This window comes from Suncus etruscus, chromosome 14 (genome assembly GCF_024139225.1).
Source record: "Suncus etruscus isolate mSunEtr1 chromosome 14, mSunEtr1.pri.cur, whole genome shotgun sequence".
NCBI classification, from domain to species: domain Eukaryota; kingdom Metazoa; phylum Chordata; class Mammalia; order Eulipotyphla; family Soricidae; genus Suncus; species Suncus etruscus.
Genome location: NC_064861.1, coordinates 95908205 through 95933469, shown reverse-complemented (window position 1 = coordinate 95933469; position 25265 = coordinate 95908205). Strand labels below are relative to the sequence as shown.

At 46.0% G+C, this 25265-nt stretch overlaps 1 protein-coding gene and 1 pseudogene across 1 annotated transcript; one reads left to right on the top strand and one right to left on the bottom strand.

The window, feature by feature from the left end:
* Window positions 1–6106: 6106 nt before the first annotated feature.
* LOC126028699 (leukocyte immunoglobulin-like receptor subfamily A member 6) lies at window positions 6107–9832 on the bottom strand. Its single transcript, XM_049787631.1, has 13 exons — window positions 9799–9832; window positions 9379–9645; window positions 9204–9276; window positions 8972–9023; window positions 8468–8729; window positions 8177–8294; window positions 7994–8067; window positions 7868–7884; window positions 7737–7787; window positions 7083–7137; window positions 6942–6964; window positions 6327–6479; window positions 6107–6253 (listed from the first exon to the last, which is right to left on the bottom strand). Exons 1-13 carry the CDS (start codon window positions 9830–9832, stop codon window positions 6107–6109), a joined length of 1326 nt encoding a protein of 441 aa, XP_049643588.1.
* A 1814-nt stretch (window positions 9833–11646) lies between these two features.
* Window positions 11647–25232, top strand: LOC126028698 (N-acetyltransferase ESCO1-like; annotated as a pseudogene).
* Window positions 25233–25265: the final 33 nt, after the last annotated feature.

Here is a 25265-nt window from a genome sequence, read left to right as displayed (position 1 = left end):
CATGAAGAGAAATTTTCTGCAATTACACTTGTAGTTTAAAATTCTTTTTTTTTTTTTTTTTTATTTTGGGTCACACCTAGCAGTGCTCAGGGGTTACTCCTGGCTCTATGATCAAAAATCGTTTCTGTCAGGCTCGGGGGACCGAATGCAATGACGGTATTCGAACCACCATTCTTTTGCATACAAGGCAAATGCCCTACATTCATGCTATCTCTCCAGCCTCAGTTTAAAATTATTATTATTTTTTTTTGGTTTTTGGGCCACACCCTGTGATGCTCAGGGGTTACTCCTGGCTATGCGCTCAGAAGTTGCTCCTGGCTTCTTGGGGGACCATATGGGACGCCGGGGGATCGAACCGCGGTCCGTCCTAGGCTAGCGCAGGCAAGGCAGGCACCTTACCTCCAGCGCCACCGCCCGGCCCTGAGTTTAAAATTCTTAATGCTATTTAACCTAGCACTTTTATAGTGGAATACCCTATCTCCTTTCCATAGCTTCCCTAAACAAAATTACAAGAACATTTCTGAAGAAAATACAGTTTGAAAATAGGCACTTGTATTAAGATACACAATGAAACATCATAGCAATTGGGAAATATTAAGTAGGAAAAACTCTATAAAATGCATTTTAACCTGAAACATGATGACTGATGCAAATAAGTTTAAGAGGTAAACCTGGGTATGAAGAGATAGCACAGCGCTAGGGTGTTTGCCTTGCACATGACAGATCCAGGAAAGACCTGGGTTCGATTTCGGCATTCCAGCCTGCCAGGAGTGGTTTCTGAGTGCAGAGCCAGAAAAAACAAAAACAAAAAAAAAATAAAGACCAACCTGATGAAATACAGTTAAGATGGATGAGGTTTTAAAATTCAGCTTTTCAGTTGGGCTTCACTGGATTTCTGTTCCTTCTCTCTCTCTCTCTCTTTTTTTTTTTTTTTGGTTTTTGGGTCACACCCGGCAGTGCTCAGGGGTCACTCCTGGCTGTCTGCTCAGAAATAGCTCCTGGCAGGCACGGGGGACCATATGGGACACCGGGATTCAAACCAACCACCTTTGGTCCTGGATTGGCTGTTTTGCAAGGCAAACACCGCTGTGCTATCTCTCCGGGCCCTCTCTCTTTTTCTTATTTTCCTTCATCACCATGGTGTCCAGACACCAGTAAGCTGTGGGCTACTCCACAAGCTGCATGGGATGGCCATATGGTTTTGGCTCCGCAGAAACCTTGGGCCAAACAGGGAGTCCCGGGCTGAAGTTGCCACATGGATCCCACTTGCCTGTTGAGCACTCCCCCACCACTCCTGCCACCTCTCTGCTTCTCAGGGAAGCTCTTGTTGGAGCACAGTGCCTGTCTGCATGGAGCACAATTTTCTGCCTCTGCAGCCACTGTACATCTGGGTGTTTGGAGCAACTGAGGAGCCTGAAAGTCCTATATTTCCAAAGCAAGAAATCCATGCCGCAGTCATCTTCTTGATGTCAGCCCACCATCAATGAAGCCCTTTTTTTTTCTTTTCTTATTTTTCCCCAATCAATAGCCTTTATAAGTTTCTGCAAATTGGGAGGCTGAGGTCCTCAGAAGAGGCATTTTTTGAAGGATAAAGGTTGCAGTTCTAGGCCTCTGAGGGAGTGCTCCAAGCTTTCAGTTCCCCTGCTTCATTGCCCACTCTGTGCTTTAAGAAGTCTCCACCATGCTAAGATCAGGCACCACGTGGGCCAACCTTTTGGGCTCTTCAATCTCACTCCAGCTGAAAAGAGCCAAGACTAGCCACAAGGCCAAGACACTCAACATCATCACTGAGGTCTTCTTGGGTTGAGGGTTCAAGTCCATGTCTGGGAGCCAACTGTTGTATGAATTATTAATTATAAAGAGTCCTAGTGGTGGATGGATGGTGGAGCCTTTCTAGACTCAGCCTGTCATCTGCAGCCCCTTCAGCCCTCAGGTCTGTGGGTGAAGGATGATGGTGAAGAAATGATCCATAACAGTCAGATGGAGTTTCAGAAGAAATCTATCTTAATTACAAGGCCCGAACCGACATGCGTGACTTCTAAGCCTCCATCAACTACCCTTTATCCCTCCTGTGTATCCTCTCTCCCCTTGCAGGCAACACTTTAATTACCAAACACAGACTCCTCCCATCTGTGTGAAGGTCTCACCTTCCAGGTGAGATAGGCAGGAATTTGGGGGACGGGTAGCAGTGGATCCCAAAGTTTCTCGGCAGGGTTACCATTTGTAGAAACATAAGCATATCCTTTCCCTCAATGAGATTACCAGTAATCCATTCATTATCCATTTTTCACCCAAATAGGTGAAATAATTTATTTTTGAACCTAAATAAAGTAGGTTTTTTTTTTGGTTGTTGGGTCACACCCGGCAATGCTCAGGGGTTAATTCTGGCTCTAGGCTCAGAAATTGCCCCTGGCAGACACAGGGGACCATATGGATGCTGGGATTCAAACCACAATCCTTCTGCATGAAAGACAAAAACCTTACCTCCATGCTATCTTTCCGGCCCCTAAATAAAGTATTTAAAGTGTTTTTCTGCAGCTGTATAATGATCTTTGGGTGTAAATTTAAGAAATTCATTGAAAATTATGTTAAGGCTAAATTGTCCATGGGTGGCATGCCTCTTTTTCTATATTTTAATTGTTGAGTTTTGAGAGTTCTTTGATCTTTTCAACTATGGCTTATTATTGCAGATAATATGGGATGACAGAGATATGTTTGATTGCCGTTCCTTACACAATGGTTGAAAAGTTTTTCTGGTAAAGGCTGGGCCATTGTTTGTTTTTATGGATTTGGGGACGCCTATAACGGAGAAGCACTGAGGTATGAAGATGCAAACTGCTTTAGCTCGTTCTGTAGACATTGGAACTCCCCATATAAAATGTTGGGTTATACCTTATGTTACCCCAAAACAAAGAATATCCTTGGTTTCTTTGTATGTTTATTTACTACTTGGATCTACCCCAAAACAAAGATTGTCTTACTTGTAAACCTGGGTGGGTTTACTGCCTCACCAGGGGTGGTCTCTCTACTCAATAAAAACGGCAGTTCTGGCAGGCCGTTCTCTCCATACTAGGTAGAAGGCTGCTAGTCTACACATATTTCACCCTCAGCCTGGTCTGGATTATTTCTTTCTTTTTCCTTTTCTTTTTTTTTTTCGGGCCACACCCGTTTGATGCTCAGGGGTTACTCCTGGTTACTCCTGGCTAAGCACCCCCTTAGGTCCACCACCTGTGCGCCCACTGGTAGCTGGCGGGTGGTGGTGCCCGCTCCTCTGGCCTACCTTGGCCTGCGCCTCCCCACTCCGAGTCGGGGGAGGGTCCCACCGGACCGAGCTGGCGTCCCGGGAAGTAAAATAAGAAAAAGGGAAAAAAAGTTTCCAGCCACCTGTTGGTTTCTTAATAATAAATACTGGAGAATTCCAATTAGAAAAATTGGTTTCATATGTCCCAGCCTCAACTGTTCATCGACTATGTTTCTAAGCGCCTCTAGTTTTGTGCTGTGGATTGGCCACTCAGGAATCCAGATTGGAACATTGGATTTCCATAAAATGGGAATGTGTTCTGGGCTCTTTAACCCAGTGGCTCCAATTAAATATTGAGAACACTCAAACAGGTCGTTGTGACAGTAATAAAATCCTGTTGGGTCCAACACCCACTTGGTTACAAGGAATTCAACTCAGAAGACAGAAAGATGACTCTCAGCACACTTTTTAAACACTACTAGGTAATTTATATTCAAACCTTCATAAGTTGAAATTTGATTATTTTTCTGATGGGGAGAATTCATTTGTGATCTTGAGTTATTACTAATTTCCTTAAGAACTCTCCCTTGTTGGGTAAGAGGGCTCATTTCCACACTCTCTAAAAGGCTGAGGTGGTGGGTGGATGGGTTAGAATCCGACAGAGTCACCTTCTGACTGGGCTATTTCAATATAATTAGATTCACTTTGTGAACTAATATCCCTAAGAGAAAATGCCTCCTGCCAATAGAGGGCGGCAGAACACCAACCTCAGGAGTTCTGGCTCACTGATGTGTCAACTGGAAATGTCTTTCTAATATTTGGTTGACTGGCCTTTCAGAATTATTAGAAAGTGCTTCAGAAACTTTCAAAGCAAGGTTAGAATAATCAGCCCATGCCTCAGCAAATTTTAATGCGAGGCTAGATAGTTCTGTCTGAATCTTTTGATTTTCACTAGAGAATTTAGCCTGAGTATTTTGATTCTCATGATACATACAAAATGTAAAAAATAATGAAAGCTATCCCTAATGAAATTAGAATGAAGAGAAGCCAGGGTCTTTCATCAAAGCCCAAGCAAATGACATCACCTCAGAACAAAGATCCATAAGCACAAAAGCCAGAGTGGTGAAATCCACATGAGAAGCAATGAAAAAAAATCTCAAGTTTGTAGCAGAGTTTCTATTTGATTCCATTACAGTGTCAGGTTCGAGTCTAAGAAACATCTACTAGTGGAGCCCAGGGCTCCAAAATGAGGATCTGGTGAGACTCAGGTCTGGAAGCAAACGTTGATGCAGGAAATAATCTACACAGGGAAAATGTACAATAGGTTCAGGAAACCCAGCACTCAACAAGAGATCCAACCACACAAGTCTTTTGCTACTAAGAAGGAAAGTGGCTTAGAGGAGGAAGACTGAAGAATGAGTGCCTGCCTTCCTTATACTCCTGTTTGTATTGACAAGAACCAGGCCACATTTAGGAAGAGGAAGACTAAGTAGGGAATAATCCAATAATCCCATCACCAGATCACATCCTAGGGTAGAGAATGAATATTGATTAGGGTAGGAACAGTAATTTAACACACCACAACTTTACTTTTTTGATCACATCCCAAAGTGTTTGGGTTTACTTCTGGATTTGCAATCAGAAATCACACATGGCAGTGCTCAGGAACTTATAGAATGCCAGGGATTGATTGTGGTTTGGCCTTGTGCAAGGCAAGCACCCTGCCATTGTACCATCTATTTGGGCCCCACACATTGAGTTTGTGATGTCTTTAGGTATTTGGGCTGTTTTCTTATCTTGGCCATTGTACTGAGAGCTGCCATGAACTGAGATGTGCATGTCATTTTGGAATGAAATTTGTTTTTGATTTTGCCAAGAAGCAGCACCACTGGGTCATCAGTGGCTCTGTCTTTCCTTTTTCATAGCTCTGTACAGGCTGCACCAAACAACATTCCCCTTAACAGTGAATGGGTCTTTCTCACCACATCCCCAGTGGCACTGGTTGGTTCCAGTCAATGCTGGTTGTTTGCATTCAACACTCATTGATTTTACACTTGTCTTCATTCAACACTTGTCTTCATTCAACACTCATTGATTTTAGTCAATAAGTGTCATGGCCAGTCAATTCTGGTTATATCTAGATTCTGGGAATGACCTGGAGCAAGAGGCCTGGATTTTAGGCTTTTTGTTTGCCATTGGGCCACACCTGGTGGTGATAAGGGAGAGAACTGATGGAGAACAAACAATTTGCCTCATTGAAGGCAAATTCCTTCCCCTATGTACTATCACTGTGGCCCTTTTGTGACAATTTTATGGTGTTGAGTTCCCCAGTGTGCTGCCCAGTATGTTTTTCTTGCTCATTCTTGGAAAAATGATGTCTTCTTTATATTTATATTTATTTTTGTTTTGTTTTGATTTTTGGGCCACACCTAATGATGCTCAGGGGCTACTCCTGGCTATGCACTCAGAAATCGCTCCTGGCTTGGGGGACCATATGGGATGCCAGTGGATTGAACTGCTATTTGTCCTAGGTCAGCAAGTGCAAGGCAAACGCCCTACCACTTGTGCCACCGCTCCAGCCCCATTCTTTTTATTTATTTTTTTTTTATTTTGGGGCCACATTAGGAAGTGTGCAGAGGTTACTTCTGGCTCTGTTCTCAGGGGATCCCATAGATTCCAGGAATGGAACCTGGGTCAGGCACATGTGCAATGCAGATGCTCTTCCTGCTGTGTTCTTCTTCTGGCCCCTGAAACTTTGTCTTCTTGGCTTGGTTCTCATGTCATACACTGATGATTCGTGCTTTATCTCCACGACGTGGGACACTTGCTCCTGGGGTCCCATGACTGGTCTGGGTCCTTGCTAGGCTAGTGGAAAGCCAGAGAAGCGCACACGGTGGGCTCTGCTGGGGGCTTCCCTGACAAGGAGGAAGGGGGCGCTGTGGTCTCCTGTGCAGTATCCAGGTGTTTCAGCTGCACAGAGGTCACTTCCAAGGGGGCATCAGGTGCTGCTGCCTGCAGAGGAATTGGGGGTCAGGGGTGTTGAGGGTGAGCGGAAAAGCTGGGGGCTCAGAGCAGAGGGACCCACCTGCCGGTCTGCCTGTGTCTTCTCTTTTGTCCCTTCATGTTGTGCCTTCAGCAGAGCTTCAGAAACAGGGGGAGAGGAGGCCACTCCCCGCCTGAGTCCTGTGCGCTTCACCTGGGCATAGGTTGCTCCATGGGGGTCTTCATCCTGCCTGCTCTGTGGGGTGGGACACAGGAGTGTCTATGACCTCAATTCCTCTCTTTGGCTCACACAGCTGCTCCAGGCTCCCTCTGAGCTCTGAACATCTGGATGCTCTGAGCCTCACATCTGTCCTTCCTTCAGCTGCTGCTCCTGGGATCAATCTGTCTTTCCACCCAGTGCTGCTGGAGTGCAACACAGTTGAATGGGTGTGTGTGTGTGTGTGTGTGTGTGTGTAACAAACGAACTCTATTCTGTGCATATCAGCTCCAGAAATTGGGGAGACTCTGAAACCTGGGGAAATACACTGAGTCATGCTCCCTGACTGCAGGAGGGGAGTCAAGGTGCATCACTCAGTCTTGAGCCTGAGCTCAATGTGGTCCTCTGGCAGCTGACACACGCTGTGGGGAGGTAGCAGACCCCGGGCAGAGCTGGGGCAGCACGGGCTTTTCTGGGGGTTCAGTCACGCCCCTTCCTCACACTTTGTGAGGTGACTGTGGTGTCTGTGGGGAGAGGAGTGGGAATGTATCCTGGCAGGTCCCCTGAAATGTCTCCAGTTGGTAGTCTTCCCTGCCTCATGCCTCGGGGTCCCTGTATCCCCAGCCATCCATCCCTCTGTACCTGTGACCTGAGCCATCTTTCCGGACTTGACCAATGGGGTCAGAGCAGAGGGCAGCTTCAGGGGCAGAGAGGGAATGCGGGTAGGTGGGGCGAGGGTTGGGCAGGGGGTTACTGAATGAGCAGGCCTTTGTCCTGTGTCCTGGTGCTCTGAGTGTGCGACTCCTGTGGACAGTGGAAAGGAGGTTCTGGGGGGGGGCTGGGTCTTCGGACAGGCCCCTCAGGTGGGCTCACTCCCTTGCTCACCTGCCTTCCGGTGTCCAGCCTGGTGGCGGCGGCAAAGAAGAAAGTGGAGGAGGAAGAGGAAGAAGAGAAGACCAAGCAGTGCACCAGCAATGGACAGCCAGAGGATCAGAGGGTTCAGTTTACCTGGGCCCAGAGTCACCCCTGAGTGCTGAGCGACTCATCTGGGCCCCAGCCTGAGGGCAGAGCTAGCTGTACCCTTGAGCCCCTTGGTCCCATCAAACCATACAGAAACCTGCAGGTCCCTAACCCCTCATGTCCCTGTCTACTGCCTCTCTGCCTGCCCTATACCCTTGCAGGTCCCTAGCTTAGCACCTCCTTGTCACTCCTCTTCCTTCCTGTCTCCCTCCTCCAAACCTCCCTGGTCTCCAATCTTCCTCCCTCCCTCCCTGGATGCTGTTTCAGAAAACTCACCCACATCAGCTGTGGGCACTCTTGGTGGTTTCCTACTGCCCCCAGATAGTCCTAGCAGAGAATGAGGGAGCAGTAGGCTAAGGCTGACACCCTCATGTCCCTTCTGGCAACAGTTCAGGGACCCTACCCACCAGACACTTTGGGGTGCCTAGAGAGTGGCAAAGGTGACAAAATCTTAGGGGAGACCCGCACTGACCATTCTAGCTCCCCTCCCCATCCCACCAGAGCCTCAGAGAGGGAACAGAGTTGGGTCTCACCTGAAACCCGGATCTGCAGGGGGGCCCTGGGGTGTGACAGCCCATAGAGGACTCTGCTAGTGGAGCTGTAGCATCTGTAAGTGCCACCATGAGCCGAGGTCACGGGGTCCAAGGAAAATTTGACCTCTGTTATCTCCTCTTTCTTATTCACTTTGAAGCGCAGTGGAGGGCTTGTTGCTCTACCTTGGCAGCAGAAAAGTGTCCCTCTTGCCTCCTGACACAGACAGAAGGGTCACATTTTCTCCTGGAGACACTGAAGGGCCTGGTTGCACTGAGAGAGCTGGAGTGGGCATGAGCTGTCCTAGGAGACGAAGGCATGCGGGGATTCCCAGTCAGAGCTGAGTCCAATGGTTTCTCTCTATCCCTGCAGTCTGGGTCTCTGCCCTTGCTTCCTGGAGATGCCACATCCCGTGCTACCATCTCTTGAACAGGGCCTGATCAGAGTTGGGTCCATAATAGCTGTGACCCTCTCACCTGCCACCAGGATGTCCAGGGGGTCACTGGGCTCTGACCACAGAGGGGTGAGGCCTTGTCCCCCAAAGCAGCGGCACTGACCACCATGGAAGCTGCTTACAGGGCCCAGGGAGAAGTCAGCCTGTGAGAGTCCGGTTTGGGGGTGGTGGCCAGGGCGCTGGGGGACATCTTGCCTCCCTTCTTTGGACAGGGCAAAGGTGTCATAGCTGAACTTAGAGTGACACTGCAGGGTTATGTTCTGTCCTGGGGTCACAATCCAGCCCTATAGGCTCTGCAGGGAGGGTCTTCTAGATGCACCTGCAGAAAAGGGGGACAAGTAGGTCTGTGCCTCTGCCCTTTGCTTTGCTTTTCTCAATGACATTGTCTTCTCACCCTTCTGTGTCTGTGCTCCAGGACCACATGTTTCCTCACCCACACTCTCACATGGGCTCCCCTCTGAGTGCAGACCCTAAGAATCTGATGTTGCAAAACCTGGAGGGACCAGGTCCAAAACCTGGACCTCACCTGAGACCAGGAGCTGCAGCAGGTCGCTGGGCTGAGACCATTGCTGGGGTGTCTGTGCAAAAATGACCATATCACCAGAATGACCACTTACAGTCAGGGGTCACAGGGCCCACAGTGAACATGGTCTGGGTCTCCCCAAATGCGAGATGTTTTGGGGTCAAAGGTCCGTGGGGTTTCAGGGTCTCCCTCCTGAGTCAGGATGAACCTGTAAAATCTTTGCAATGAAGCACACTGGAGATTCAATGTCTCCCCTGCGGTCAGGACAGGGCTTGACAGGGCAGATAGGGATGGTTTGTTGTAGAGGCCTAGGAGAGAACAGTGGTTAGAGGGTCAACTCACACCTCGAGTGTCAAACTCTCCCTTTATTTCCAGGTGAGGGGTGCACCTGGGCCCAGGGTGAGTCTCACCTGTGACCACCAGCTCCAGGGGGTTACTGGGCTCTGACCAGGTGGTTGGGCTTTTATAGTAACAGTAGTAAGTGATGTAGGGGACAAAGAACTTGGCCTTGTCCCCCAGGTCCAGTAGTAACTTAGTGTCCCAGAATGATGAGCTTCCTGTTTTATCCAGATGGAACTGCTGGGTCTCCAAGGCCCCCTGACACCAGAAGGTCACAGAGCTCCCAGAGGGAACCAAAGAGTTTGGCTCAGCCCAGAGGGTGGGTTTGGGGAAGGTCCCTGGAAGGAAGCAGAGGCTGGTCACAGACATGCCCCAATCCCAGCTCTCAGGCCAGGACCTCCACATCTCCCACATGCACTCCAAAATTGCTGTTCTCTGTTTCAACTTTGGGCTCTGTCATTGGGGGCCTTGGGACCTGGGGTCACACTCACCAGTCTGCACAGGGGTCCCGGTGCCCACACACATCCCTAAAGAGAGAGAGAGAAAGACAGAGACAGAGAGACCCTGTGAGAATCTGTTCTGAATCCTGACAGAGCCTCCTCCCTTGGTTGCCCTGAGTCCCAGCTCCCCTTGGAGGCTCATCCAGATAGACCAGTGCCATGAGGGAGGTCATGGCATCTCCTCCTGTCTCGGCTGTGTCCTGGAGGGACTCAGTACTCCACAGGATAGACACAGCGTGTGTTCCTAGGGCTGTCCTTCGGGTCACGGGTTGTCATGTCAGAGCCTTCAGAAAAGGGAACTGCTCCTGGGGATCAGGTTTTGATTCAGGGAGCAGTTTTTTGTCAAGCTGCCCAAGTTGCCCATTTCAGGGGATACATGGAACTATCCTTCCCCTCACCCCAGAGTATTCCCCTCTTCAATACTACGTCTTTGAGCCTCACCCTGGACGGGGTCTCTGAGAACAGCATTTGCCTTTGAGAAACATGAAAACTCATAGTGAACCCAGAGGTTTGGCAGAATTTCAGGAAGACCACTTTACCCCCACTCTTTTTTCCTCTCCCTCCAACCTCCCTGCATCCACACTCACAGAAAGCATCCCACTCTTGTCATGGATCCTGCTCTATGTGGGGACTTCAATCAGGCAGCAACAGTGACTGGCAATTTCTGGTGCGCCACCATCGGAATGAGCAACTTTGATTCACTCTGAGCCTCAGTTTCCACTAACGTCCTGATGTTATGGCCCCTTTTCTGACTCTGTTATGACTATGAAGGAGCAGGACTCAGTGGGGGACAGGAAGGGAACAGGGTCTGACTTACCCGCAGACACAGTCCCCCTGACATTAACCAACACCACTTGCTGTGGGACCAAAAGGAAGCTTGCATTCTCCTAAAATGGAGGACCCAAAACAGGAGCTCAGTTGGACTACAGAACCCAGCTCAGGGTCCACTTTGGGATAAACATTTTGGCCTCCAGGAGAGGCCATACCATGGGGACAAGAAAGGAACCAGTACCTTGCTTATTCTTGTGTGTCTGGTGGACACAGATACACGTCCTGAGCTTGCCCCTGTTCCTGTCAGGTTCAAGGGCCCTATGGTCTCCCTCAGCCCCTCACACAGGAGGGAACCCTGCCCTGTCAAACACTGATGTGGACTTTGGGTATGGTGGTTCAAAGCCCTCTAGAGGCCTCGACCATGGTCCCTCTGAGTGACTGTGTGGGAGCTTCTAGTAGGACAGTCCCAAGGGAGGATCTGGTCATGAATTAGGCCCTCCAAGTCCTGCCTGGGATCTCCCCATTAAAGGCAGGAATTTAGCAGGGGAGTGAGGGTTGTTGAACGTTGGAATCAAAGTGTAGAAGGCTAGAGACAAAACATGAATGAATGAAGAAAAACCTGTTTGTATGTGCGTGTTCATGCATGTGAGTGTGTGATTTCCTGGCTAACATCCACAGTGGTCAGGGCTGCTTTCTGGCTGTATGATCGCTTCTGCGGGGCTCTGGGTTTCAATGTGGTGTTAGTGCTCGAACCCGGGTCTCCTACTTGAATGGTGAGAGCTCCTTAAAACTTCATCCTCTCTCAGTAGCTTCCTGTCTGCACCCGTCTTTTTCCCATTCTTTACATCTACAACATGTCCTGAGCTGGCTCAGGCCCCATAACCAGGACCTCCAAATGGCAGAGCATGAGTAAGGGAGTGCTCCAGGATTCACTTCTGTCCTGCTTTGAGGCGTTTAGGTAGGAAGGGAAGGGATGCCCCCAAGGCATGGACATTCTTGAGCTGTAGTACAGCCTAGAGAGCCTAGAGACTGGATGTGGACAGTGTCTTTGTCACTGAAGAGGCTGACATGACCTCCTTGGAAGATGCTTCAGGAACAAAGGCCAAGAAAAGGGCCTCACTGAAGAGTATCATCTTCCCCAGCAGCAACCCTAATATCAGGTCTCTGCAGGGTAGAAGCACCAAGTTGGGCAGGTGGGAACTGCCCTGTAATGTCAACATGAAAAAAAGCAGCAGCACACACTTGAGTTGCAGCTCTGCACACGATGTCTGCACACACATACAGCTGCATATCTGTCCTGACATGGAACTTTCCTGCTTGAATCTGGACCTGCCCTGGGCTCTCTCTGCCTTTGGAAAAGCCAGGAGCAGGGTCCACTCTCTGTTTCTCATTCTCAGAATAAAGCCTGTATTTCGTTCTCTACTCATCTCCTCTGACCTGACATTCCTTTCTGTGTGGAAAGTGAAGGACTCAAAAGGCTTGGGTTGTTCTAGATAGACTTTTGTTCAAGCCACATCAAGTCTCACAGTCCTAGATCTTGGCAGCCACTTTATTGAGGGCTCAGATACAGATAAAGAAAGCAGCAGGTTCCCTTCTTGAATCTGTTCCTCACTTTACGAAATTCTCCCAGGGACTTTCACTGGCTTCATTCACTGACGACTACAGGGACCTGCGGTGAAAATTTTCAGGTGAATGTGGAGGGGGAGTAGGGACCTTTGACAGCCTATATTAAATGCAGGAGTGTCTGTGTCTCACCAGGCTCTGTTATCAGCAGGATTATGAGACTCCAGGATGGGGTACGCATAAAGTCTCCCCAAAGTCACAGAGGTCACTTGGGCTTTTCCTTAACTGCATGATAAGAAATATGGTAATGTGGTGGTGTCATCTTAGATGTTCAGTCACAGAACTAAGCCACCACGACTATGTTTGCCACTGGTCATACATGGTCTCCACAGTAAGCAGATCCATCAGTTGTTGGTGTCCCCAAACACTGGAGAATGAAATCCCCAGCCATAAGACCCACTATTGAGTCGAACCCCAAGCAAACAATTTTGAGGGGAACATTGCCTGAATCAAGGCAAGAGCCCTTCCTGAGAACCTGCCTTCAGTTTGAAAGAGATCACAGGAGGGCAACTGCGACTTCGTGGGCCCAGCACACCTGGCCTGATCCCAGAGACCAACAACAAACCTGGAAAACAGAAATGCAAGTGACTGATTGACGCAGAATTTTGTTTTCCTCTCCTTATCCAAAAGGAAAACCGGGCTGGGGCAATAGCACCGTGGTATGTACGGCATTTGCTTTGCAGGCTACTGACCTGGGAAATACCTCATTTTAATCCCTAGCCTGCCATATGGTATGCTAGTCTGCAGGAAGTAATTTCTGAGCTCAAAGTCAGGAGGAAAACCTGCATGCTGCTGTTAGGTGTGGCCCAAGAAAAAACAAACAAACAAACCAACAAAAAAGCAAAATCAATCCTAGATGTCATGGGTTAGCTTTTGGGACTGGTTGCATTAGAGAACTTTGAGTTTTCTCAAAAAGAGCGTGTGACACTAATGGCGAAATGTGAAGAAAAGTGAGACCACTCAATGCCTGTGGGAGAACAGCGTTCTAAATTTAATGTAAAGAATAAGGGGTACACACAAGGAGTTATCCTTGAGCACAAAGCCAGGAGTAAACCCTGAGCACTTCTGTGTATGCCTCTTCCCCCCAAATAGGAAAGAAGCTTAAAAAAGTCAAATGTGTTCTTTTCATGATAAAGCAATCTCCCAATAAGAAAGTCTCAAGGTGGTATTGTTCGATATTTATTTATTTTGCAGATGCTTATTACCAGCCATTGACTCCTACAGCCATGTGGCAGCTGAATAAAGCGCAGGGGATTTTAGGCTCTATTCCTTTTTATTTTTAGAATAATTTTGGGTGGCAAAATTTATGTTTAACTGAGTCTTTTTTCTTTATTTCTTTCATTTATTGATTTGTTTGCTTTGGGCCACACTTGGCAGTGCACAAGGATCATACCAGATGACACTCAGACACTTAGAAATTGTTCCTGGCAATCTCAGGGGGCCACATGGGATGCCAGGCAATGAACCTGTGTTGGCCATGTACAAGACAAATGCCCTACTCTCTGCATTTTCACCCTGGACTCTCTTTATTTTAAAAATGAGAAATAAAAATAAGGCCCTTCCCCCCCAAAAAAAAGAATACGGGGTACAAATGAGGAATTTATCACAGTTTTTTCAATGGCATGAAAAAAATGATCTCTATGTTAAATTACATCATGATTCTCTTGTAAGTGGAAATAACAAAACAATTCACAGGCTTCTCATGAGTAGATACATTTCAAGTAAGAGTTCAGAGTTCAAAAGAGAAGACAAATTTTAACATTTTAAAGCAGTTTCTGTCTGGCTAGTCCTGGATGTCAATACTGGTTAGGGGACTTTGCAAGAATACAGTTTTTCCTATTTTCTGAGGGAACAGGTGTTGTTTTAGGGGCTGAACATAGAATACTAACTTCTGTGGTCTGACTAAGAAATAGTTTTTAGGCAAAAAACAAGCTTATCTGAAAGAGATGCAAATCTCCTTGGTGCAGGTTTTCTCAATAGCCCAGTGCTATTTTCTGGATGAAACTTCGTATGTAAGTTCTGAGGCAAGAATTAGTTAGCAAATGTTCAGATGTTAGAGATATCCAAAAGGTAGAACATTTCTATCTGTTTAAAATTACAAGAGCATATAGAAGACAAAGAGAAATAAAGTTGTTTTTGCATATATTTTGGTGCTGAGTTTTCCAGGGAAAGAGAAATTTATCAAGGCTATATTTGCCTATAAAAATCCTTCTATGGGGCCGGAGAGATAGCATCCGATCCAGGACCTAAGGTGGTTGGTTCGAATCCCGGCTCCCATATGGTCCTCTGTGCCTGCCAGGAGCTATTTCTGAGCAGATAGCCAGGAGGAACCCCTGAGCACCGCCGGGTGTGGCCCAAAACAAAACAAAAAATCCTTCTAGTGGGTGTTAAAAAAATTTAACCATGTACACACTTAATACAATAGAAGGGAGATTCATATATAGGACAAATGAATGTTTGTTATTTAGCATAAGTAATGTCATCTTTCACTATCAAAAATCTTGTCGGCCATTCATGTTGAAGGAAGACTTCTCGGTGGGCCTTCTGAAAAGATTCTGATTACAGAATGTGAGGTTCCTATTTAAGCCAAATTAATGTTTATTATTAAGGATGAGAAATATCATCTTTCACTATCAAAAATCTTGGTCAGCATTTATGCTGAGGGGAGACTTCTCAGTGGGCCTCTGACAAGCTTCATTAGATTGTGGTGGTGATACCTAGACTTGACCCAGGATCCCATGTCTGTTGCCTTCCCTCACAGAAAAAAAATTCAGGAGGAGATGAACAATGAAGAAAAAATAGGTTTCATTCTAAGGTGCTGAGGAAGAGATGAGGAGAATGGAAAAGAGAGAGGAGCATGTTGCAGGGAGAGCACAGGCTTGTTCAAAGTAGCGAGAGCCCCGCTGTGTCCCTTGGGGCTGGTTTTTGGGTCACAGGATGTCACCTCAAAAACTCAGGAATGGGGACTGCCCCCTTGGGACCAGGCTCTATTTCAGGGGATCAGCAAAAAATCTGCATTCCTGAGACAGCCCTTCCACTAGAATCCAGGCCTCCTTATCCCAATCCTGGGGATGTCTGCCTCTGAACCTCAGCTCTTCTGTCCTCACTCTTGACAGGATCACAGACCTGTGTGTGTGCTGCAGAAGAGCAGGTGCTGTTGCAGAGATATAGTTTCCCCTTGTGTGAGCCCAGAGTTGGCAGGAAATGAGAGATATTGGTATTGGACCCTCTCCAGTTTCCTTTTTCTTTTTATCTCCACACCCAAGCTTGTGCTCCTCATGCTCAGTGCCTGGTACCCAGTCTTTTTTGTTTTTGTTTTTGGGCCACATTTGGCAGTGCTTAGGGATTACTCCTGGCAGGTTTGGGGTACCCTATGTGATGCTGAGGATTGAAACTGTTTTTTTTCCCAGGTTGGCCACGTGCAAAGAAAATGCTTTACCACTGTACTATAATTCTGGGTTTCCCAGAAGTCTTGCTGTCATTGGGTTCTATTCTGTGAGGGGACCTCGGTGGATAGAGACTGTGACTGATGAGCCCCTCTGTCCCCATAAACACCCATCTCCCAGTTCTGAGCTCAACTCCCACCTCTGCTTCCTCAGAGTGCAGCCCTTGACATCAGGATAGATGACCAAACTTCTTTCAGGGTGAGGCAATTCTCTGAAGAGAGTATTGGGGTGTCTAAACTCACACTAAGCTGACTGTGGTGACCCCATTAAGACAGACTTCAACAGCGTGTTTGGTCTTGTTAAGTCTAGGAGAATTATGTGCCTTTCAAAGACACCAAGACCCCAGTCTCATGCAAAAGCAGAGGGTTTATTTTCTTTCAAGCACATGCAGGGGCTGTGCTAGAAATCAGTATAAACCAGAAACTGCCAGCCCCGAGCCATGAGCTTACAAGCTGTATATAGCATTTCAAACAATAGAAAGTTACAGTAGATTGATTTGCTTCAGGAAGTACATGACATCTGGCATTTGCTCAATTACATTTTTGCAAGGTTTAGGTGCAAGCTTATAAGGTAAACATGACCGTGTCAAAACCGTGTAAGAACAGAAAAGCAGTTAAACTGTAACTGGGTCGACAAGTTCCCAGAATTGTGAAGGGGGTAGGTGATCAGGGCAACCAGGGAACTCAAGGAAATTTTTCTTTTTCAGTCTCTGCAGGCAAAAACACACTTTCCAAAGTAGAGAGGAGTCACACAACCACACCTTGGAGCAGAGTCTTGGTGAGCTGAATTTGAGACCCTGAGGTTAAACCAAGACTGGACAATGGAAAAGGTCACCAGAGCAGAGGGTTACTGGGAGATTTCACCCCTCACACTGTTCACTGTATTCTAATGTGACCACAGCATGAATATCATGTGGCCCATCCCTGGGAAGGCTCAGCTGTTGGATTATCAGCAGGTTTCATGGCCACTGAGACAGATAACCCTAGGAAGGTCAGTGAGGAGTGACTGTGTGTGAGTGACCTAGGGGAAAAGCCATGATGAAGGTCCTGGAATGTATCCATTGCAGAATAGGAACCTCAGCCTTCCTCAGGCTCCATAAGGCTTCTCAGACTCTCTCACACTACCTCAAGATCTCTAAGTTCCCTCAACCACCTTAGACTCCCTCACATCTAAACCCAAGATATTAGAACCCCAGGATGTGGGAGCTTCATTGGACTACAGGTGTGTTAAATGTTTGTAAAACACAAATGAAGCCAAATTTTTTAAACCATACAGATGGACCAATATTAAAATATATAATCACAAAATATAGAATTTCAAAAAATATAGAGGTAATGAAACAAATTTATCATCTGTAACAACAGAAAATTCAATGTGTTCAATGTCTTCTATCCATAACCTACCATTTAGGAACCATTTATAAAGTTGGAAGTTTGGGGAAATTTATAGGGCACATAAAAGGGTTGGGCACATTGAGATCAGAGAGAACAGCAGAGGAGGCCTGTGTTCACATGAGATCCTGTAAGAAGGTGTGAGAAGGACGTGGTGGGGTGAATGACTGAGTAGAAAAAACTAGCCGGGGCTCAGGTACAGGGGAAGAGAATAAATCCATATTCCTTGACGTTGTTGGCCAATGAAGGAACCAACGGGAGCTTATGTGTAGAGAAAAATACCAACATGGAAGAGAACCTCAGTTGTTCTCTTGAACACCAAGTATCCTTGTTCTCTGGCATCTGCTGCATCTCATGAAGGAGAAAAAAAAAACCAGGAGGAGGCTCTTGAGAGCCACATTGTACACAGGAGACATGGAGCAAGTGACCTGGGTGGGTGCTTCATCCCTTTAAAACCACTGTGGACACCACAGTCCTGATCACTGAGAGAGTTTAGCAACCTGGTGTGTATTTTCTTCCTGTGTGACTTGAGAAAATGAGTTTATGTACCTCAACGAAACAGAGAATATAATGAGACATTTCCTGTGCTCAAGGCCTATGACATTTTCTCTTTAAAATCTCAAAGGGATGAGGGATTGCAAAATTACCCCACTTGCCATATCTTCAAGACCAGATGAATGAACACATCTGTATCAGGTCACATAGAAATAATCCAAACCAGGCTGAGGTTGAAAGACTTGTAATCTAGCCATCTTCTACCTAATTGGAGTGCCTGCTGCCTGCCAGAACTACTGTTTTTATTCAGTACAGATACCACCCCAAGGTAGGGCAGCTATCCCGATCCTGTCCCACCCAGGTTAAAATATAAGACAATGTTTGTTTTAGGTAAAACCAAGTTGTAAACGAACAGATACAAAGAAACTAGGGATAAACTTTGTTTTATTTTAATAATGGGTAACCCAACAGGGGCGAGGGAAATGGGTGACATTGGTGGCTGGAAAGTTGCTCTAGTGAATAGGGATTGCATTTATGATAGAAACCAGTTATGGGGCTGGAGAGATATCATGGAGGCAAGGTGTTTGCCTTTCATGCAGAAGGACGGTGGTTCAAATCCCGGCATCCCATATGGTCCCCCGTGCCTGCCAGGGGCTATTTCTGAGCATAGAGCCAGGAGTAACACCTGAGCATTGCCAGGTGTGACCCCAAAACAAAACAAAACAAAACAAAACAAAAAGACAAGAAACCAGTTATGACCATATTTGTAACCATGGTGCTTAAACAAGGAAATTGTTATTTAAAAATAAAATCACTAAGAGAGTTATAAAATCACTAAGGCCCTGGCTTTTGAACATGGCTGACTGTGATTTAACCTTGGGTCCCCTAAACCTGACCATGCCTCATGTACTTCTATGACCTGCTGTGACAGAAGAGGGTGCGTGGTTCTTCCACATGAGTGTGCACTGTTCTCTCTGCCCCGCAGCTAATCTATCTCAGAGTCTCCTCTGGCTGTGCCAAGCCTCCAACAGCAGAATCCTGAGGACCAACAGGATAAAGCCAGCTGTGCCCAACCTGATGCAATTCTCCACCGTGCAATCTCTGGTGGCTGTGACAAGAGAACCAGGAGGTAATAGTCTTGGGATAACTGAGTTTTCCAGTGCCTCTCCTCTGCATTGTCACTTCAGGCAGTCTCTTCCCTACTGGGTAGGGTGCTGGCTTTCATGCAGGTGACCTAGGCTCAATTCCCAACACTACATTTCCTTACATTATCAAAAATCAACCCTGAGCAGAGCCAAGTATGCCGGAACTGAAAAGGAACAGATGGAAGAGAAAGAGAATGACCCAGGGAGATTGAGGAGAAGCAAAGAGGGATGGAGGAAGAGGGATAAAACCAAGAGTATTTTTGTACACTCTGTTATTGCTGGAGAATGAGCCTTAGTGATAGTTGTTATTCATCATGTTCGAAAGGTCAGGGATGGGTCAATTGTTGGGGTGGAGCTAGGGCCCAATTATGATTTCCATTTATGGTCCATGGATAGGGTGGATTTTGTATCCTCCCCTGTAAAGACAGTAATTCTATTTTTGAGGTTGGGGCCACACCTGGCTGTGCTAAGGGGTTCCTTCTGGCTCTGCTTGTGTCACTACTGCCCATATGTGATGTTAGAGATTGAAGAGACAGTCCTCCCAATTTCCCTGTCTCTCCTCCTCAGTCATTGTCTGATCTCAGCAAACCTGAGCGCCCAAGGCCCCATCTTAATTCCCTCTGTCTTGGTTTATAGGAACAAGGTTCCAAGTGAACTTTTGTGGAGCCCTAATGGATACCTTCACTCTCCACACTCTGGTGTGGGAGATACTCAGGAGATTCCAGGGACATGTGCAGGGGAGATTTCTGGGCTGGGTATTCCCACATTTCCAGATCATCCCATCATCTTGAGTTTGGCTGCCCCTCAAGCCCCTCAGTCAAGCAGTCATTGTATTTATGCCAAATTTTTGTGGGTTTTGGGTCAGACCTGGCAATACTCAGGGGCTTACTCCTGTTCCTGTACTCAGGAGTCACATGGGGGGGGGGAGCTTATGGTTTGCTGGGGATGAGCCAAGCCGGCTGCATGCAAGATAAATATTCTACAAGGTGTATCCTGATAACATTTTGATTTTTCTTTTCAGGGACACACTGGTGCCCTTTGGGGCTTATTCCTGTTCTGTGTCATAATTCACACATTATGAGGCTAAGAACACCTGTGGGGTATTGGATATTGAGTCTCTGCAGCTGCATGCAAAGTGAGTGCTTTCTTGGCAGTCCTGCTAGCAGGCTCTTACACCTCATTTTAGGCCAGAAGCAAGAACCCTCATGCGGGGCCTAGTGAGCCCAGACCCTGCTCTGGAGGTCAGGATGCAGCCCTTCCTGAGCCTCACACATTGTCCAGAGCACACAGGATCTATACACTGCTCCCCAGAACCTCAAATCCTTTATGTCCCTTTTAGAGAGCTCCAGTTTCTGTGTAGTTCTAGAGTTTCCACATGGGTGACAGCAGTGACATTGTGACAGGGATGAGTCAGGTGTCCATACACCGGGCCCAAACAGACCGAGGGATGGGCCAGTCATGGACTGTTCCAGTAGCTCTTCTCTCTAATGTGCCTCCAATCTTCTCTGGATCCACATAACTCTAATGTTACTGTGGAAAACTCACAAAGACTGAGGTCACCATTTCAGAACGGACAACAGAGGGTATCACGTGACATTTGGAGCTACAGGGGGAATCTGGGGTGTGCCAGTTGGTATGGCCTGCTTCTTCCAGAATTGTAGCACCTGCAGTTGCCCCCATGTGCTGGCTACACTCTGAGGCCCCTGAGGCCCTGCAAACCATGCAGAAGCCCACCAGATCCCTGACTCTCCCTATCTCTATGTCCACCCTGCACATCATGTGATTTCACCTGAGAGCCCACAAGATAAGTTATTGTCTCCCTCAAATCAGGCTCTATTTCAGAAAAGTAGATGATTCGTGTCCTCCCGAGTTACCCCTTCCAAGAGAGACATGAACCTATCCTTCCCCTCACCCTAGAGTATTCCCTCTCCTTGACAATAGCTCTCTTAAGCCCTCACCCTGAACGGGGTCTTTGAGAGCATCATGTGCTGTTGAGAAACATGGGAACTCGTATCTGAGCCTAGGTGTTGGGCAGAAATCCTGGGGACTACCCTTTACCGTCTTGTCCTTTTCCCTCCCCATTTCCTCCCTGCATCCCCACTCGTAGGACCATCTCCCAGTCCTGTCACTGGGTCCTGCCCTGTGTGGCAACCTAAAACAGGCAGGGACAGTGACTGCAAGTCCCTGTGACCTCATTAGGGACTGGGAGCCATGACCCTCTCTGAGCCTGTTTCCCTCTAAGGATCCGGATGTCTTGGCTCCCTTCTAGGCTGTGGGATGACTGCACAAGCAGATGGTTCTGAAGCAGAAGTAGGAGTCAGTGGGGGATAGAAGGAAACAGGGTCTACTTCACTGGCAGTGACCGTCGCCATGACATTGACCATCATCACTTACTGTGGGACCAACAGGAAGCTCGCATTCCCTTAAAATGCAGGACCTTAAACCCTGACTCCTCAGTAGGTGCTCAGTTGGGTCACTAAACCTAGATCAGGGTTGCACTTTGGGACCCCCATCTCAGCCTCCAGGTGTGTCCACACCATGTGGAAAGAAAAGAAACGAGTACCTTGTCCCTGTGTGTCTGGTAAACACACCTGAGCTTGTTCCTGGCCTTGCAGGGTCAAGGGCTCTAGGGTCTTCCTCAGTCCCTCTTACGCAGGGGACCCTGCTCTGTCACACACTGATGTGGACTTTGGGCATGGAGAGTTGGATCCCTCTAGTGGCTTAGACTGTGGTCCCTCTGAGAGCCTGAGTAGGAGCATTTAGCAGGACCATTTCAGGGAGGATTTGATCCTGACATAGGCCCTTCAAGATAGGGATTTAGCAGGAGATGGAGGGTTGTTGAATTTTGGACCAAAGCATGGAGGCTAGAGACAGAACATGAGTTCAATGAAGAAAAACATGTTTGTGTGTATGTGTTTACGAGCGTGTGTTTTTCTGGCTAACATCTGCTGAAGGCGGCTTCTGTCCTACAATGCCAGTGGGATTTTAATGAATACACTTCAGGGAGAGTGGGTTGCATGGGAGGAGAAATATGAAATATAAAATAATGAAACCACACACAAGTATGTGGGGTCAACACATCTTCTAGTGGTGTGCAACAAGTTTAGTCTTTAAGCAGAGAGGTTTATAAGGGGTAACACAGGTATAGAGAAGAATGTTTACAATCAAAAAGCAAAGTTTAACAGTAAACAATACTTAAGTTATGAGTATGAGCTATTCGAATTCTGAGTTACCAAGGAGAAGGTCACACAAATCAGGGCAGCTTTGAACAACTAACTTCAAATGCAAAATAAGGGATTATTAAGAAGTAGAAAAATATCTAGGCATGTTGTCTTCACTGACATGAGCTCTATTGTTTTAGCAGTCAAGGAAGGAGCCAAATCCCCTAAGATGCAGTTCCCATTTTCTGAGAAGGGTCAATGCCCAGAAACAGTATTCTGGCTACACTCTTGATTACCAGACACTGAAGCTGCAAGAACATATTTGAAAAAGAGAAAAAAAATATTGACTTTAATTTTGGTGCTAAATATTATCCAGAAAAAAGTTTCTCTTAGTAATATTTGGTGATGGAATTTCTGAAAAGAATTTGATTGAGGCCATATGTTTGCCTGAGATTTTACAAAGGAGAGCGTTCCTGCCAGCTGTCCTGCCTGCTTCAGAGGTGGGTCGGGACGTACACACACTGATTCCTGCCGGTTTCTGCTGAGTGTCAGAAGGGCACAGAAGCCATCTTGGGCCATGTTGCTCCCAGACGCCCGAGATCAGATTTCATCAGCGTTCCTGCCAGCGGTCTTGCCTGCTTCAGAGGTGAGGCAGGACTTACACAGACTGATTCCTGCTGGTCTCTGCTGGGTGTCAGGGGTGCTCGGCGGTCATCTTGGGCCTTACTGTTACCAGCAGTCTGAGATTGGATTTCTTCAGCTTCCTTACTAGCGGACTTGCCAATGGATACCATGTAGAAAAACATGTAGAAAAACCCACAATGCAACTGTAACAATGGGGAAACAGCGCAGGCCAACACCAGGCAATGAAAATGATGATGGCAATTCTGAAGACCCAAAAACGGCCAACCACCTAGTTTCTCAGATATGGAGTTTAGAGAAGAAATATGGAGGATGTTCAGGAACTCAAAGAAAGTGTAGAAGAGAACACTAATAAGAATCAAGAGAATATGAAGATAAAAATCAGAAAACTCCAAATTGAAATATCAGGTCAAATAACAGGTCTGAAAAACTCAGTAAACGAATTGACAGGCAAAATAGATAATCTTTCCAACAGGGTAAAAGCAGCTGAGGATAGAATTAGTGTGTTGGAAGATGAGATGCATAACAATTCCATACAGCAGAAGAGACTGGAAAAAAAACCTTACAGCAAATTATCAGGCAATGGAAAAATTAGTCAAAGAATGTAAACAGATGAAAATAGAAGTCTTTGATAAGCTCAACAGAAACAACTTAAGAATTATTGGAGTCCCAGAGACCCAGGAAGAAAATATCCAGAAAGAATCAACGGTCAAGAACATCATTAAAGAGAAACTACCAGAGCTAAAGAATGCATGCAATCAAATCCTGCATGCCCGAAGAGTACCAACTAAAAGAGACCCCAGGAAAAATACCCCGAGACACATCCTAGTCACAATGACGAATCCCACAGACAGAGACAGAATACTGAAAGCAGCAAGATCAAAAAGGAAAATTACATTCAAAGGAACATTCTTGAGATTTACAGCAGACCTGTCACCAGAAACACTCAAGGCCAGAAAGCAGTAGTGGGACATAGTGACAAAACTCAATGAAATAAATGCTTTGCCTAGTTTTGCACCCAGCAAAACTCACTTTCAGGTTTGAAGGAAGAATACATGGATTCACAGATAAACAACAGCTCAGAAACTTTACAAACTCAAAACCAGCCTTAAAAAAAACTGAAAGATCTACTTTAACACAAGACTGACCAATAGACACATCAAACTTTGACACAAAGATGGCACTAAATCCCATGACAATTCTTTCTCTCAATGTCAATGGACTAAATGCACCCGCTCAGAGACACAAAGTGGTTAAATGAATCAAAACACTCAATCCAACCTTCTGCTGCCTACAAGAAACATACCTGAATTGTCAGAATAAACATAGACTCAAAATAAAAGGCTGGAAAAAATCATCCAAGAAAACAACACTCATAAAAAAGCTGGAGTGGCCATACTAAAAGAAAGAACAAGTGAGGTAGCATTCTTCAACTATGTGAAGAAATTGCTGGTGAAATTGAGTCAGATACTGTAGAGGTATGGAAGGAATCGTCACAAATAGAAAGTATAAAGGAGGAGCAGTGTACGGAAATGAAATCGGAAGAAACTGATGTAACACTTCATCACCAGAAAACAAATCAAGATGTTCCGTGTAATCGTTTCTTCCCCAGTAGAAAAACAAAGCCTGTGAAATGTATACTAAATGGAATAAACAACTCAACTAAAAAGAACTCTAACTGGACTAAAATTAAACTTTCAAAATTTAACTCGGTGCAACAAAATAAGTTGGATTCTCAAGTTTTCCTCAAATTGGGCTTATTACGAACTGATTTTTCACTCCCAGATTTATAAATACATCATCCAGAGACTCAAAGTACTTTTTTAGGGATAAAGCTACATGATGATAAAAACATAGCTTGTCAGAGGAAGAAATGAAAAAGGTTAATTCTGAAGAAGCAAAAATTAATATTACTGTTGAAATGATGACCACAAAAAGGGCTTCTGAAAATTGTCATTTGGATAATCAGATAAAACTTCCCGTCCTATCATTGAATAACCAGATGAAACAGTCTTTTGAATCAACACCAGATAAGAATTTCAGCCAGCACTCGGAATCTAAACTTGAAAAGAGTAGTACAGTGGAAAATTCTACCACTGTTGTTGCAGCACTGCTCAATGAAACGAACATTAATTCAGGAGACAGTAAATTTCCAGGTTCAGCTCCCAAACAGCATAGTATGCTCAATAATCAAGCACCTAAGATCAATGACAACAGAGAGACATCACAAAATCATTCTTGGTCTGATTGTAATTCCCATTTGGAGTTAACAATTCCAAAGGAGTTGAAACTAAAAGAAACAGAGAAAGTAGATGAAAAACAATTGATCATAGATGCTGGACAAAAAAGATTTGGAGCAGTATCCTGTAATGTTTGTGGCATGCTTTACACAGCTTCAAACCCTGAAGATGAAACACAGCATCTGCTCTTCCATAATCAGTTTATTAGTGCGGTAAAATATGTGGACTGGAAAAAAGAAAGAATTCTTCTGAATACCCAGTAGGCAGGATAATAATGGTTCTTCCGGAAGACCCCAAATATGCTCTGAAGAAGGTCGACGAAATTAGAGAGATGGTTGATAATGACTTAGGTTTCCAACAGGCTCCGCTAATGTGCTATTCCAGAACTAAAACACTTCTCTTTATTTCTAATGACAAAAAAGTAGTTGGATGTTTAATTGTGGAACATATCCAGTGGGGCTACAGAGTTATAGAAGAGAAACTTCCAGTTATAAGGTCAGTAACATACTAATCCCCTAAAATATTTACATACACAACATCAGAT

Bases quoted from the DNA above. Each gene is read 5' to 3' on its own strand.
- LOC126028699 (XM_049787631.1), bottom strand. From the start codon at position 9,832: ATGTGTGTGGGCACCGGGACCCCTGTGCAGACTG. The intron at 9,277-9,378 runs GTGAGACTCACC...GTTCTCTCCTAG, and splicing joins CCTGGAGCTGGTGGTCACAG to GCCTCTACAACAAACCATCC. The intron at 6,965-7,082 runs GTACAGAGGGAT...CTCTCCCCACAG, and splicing joins AAAGATGGCTCAGGTCACAG to ACACCACAGTCACCTCACAA.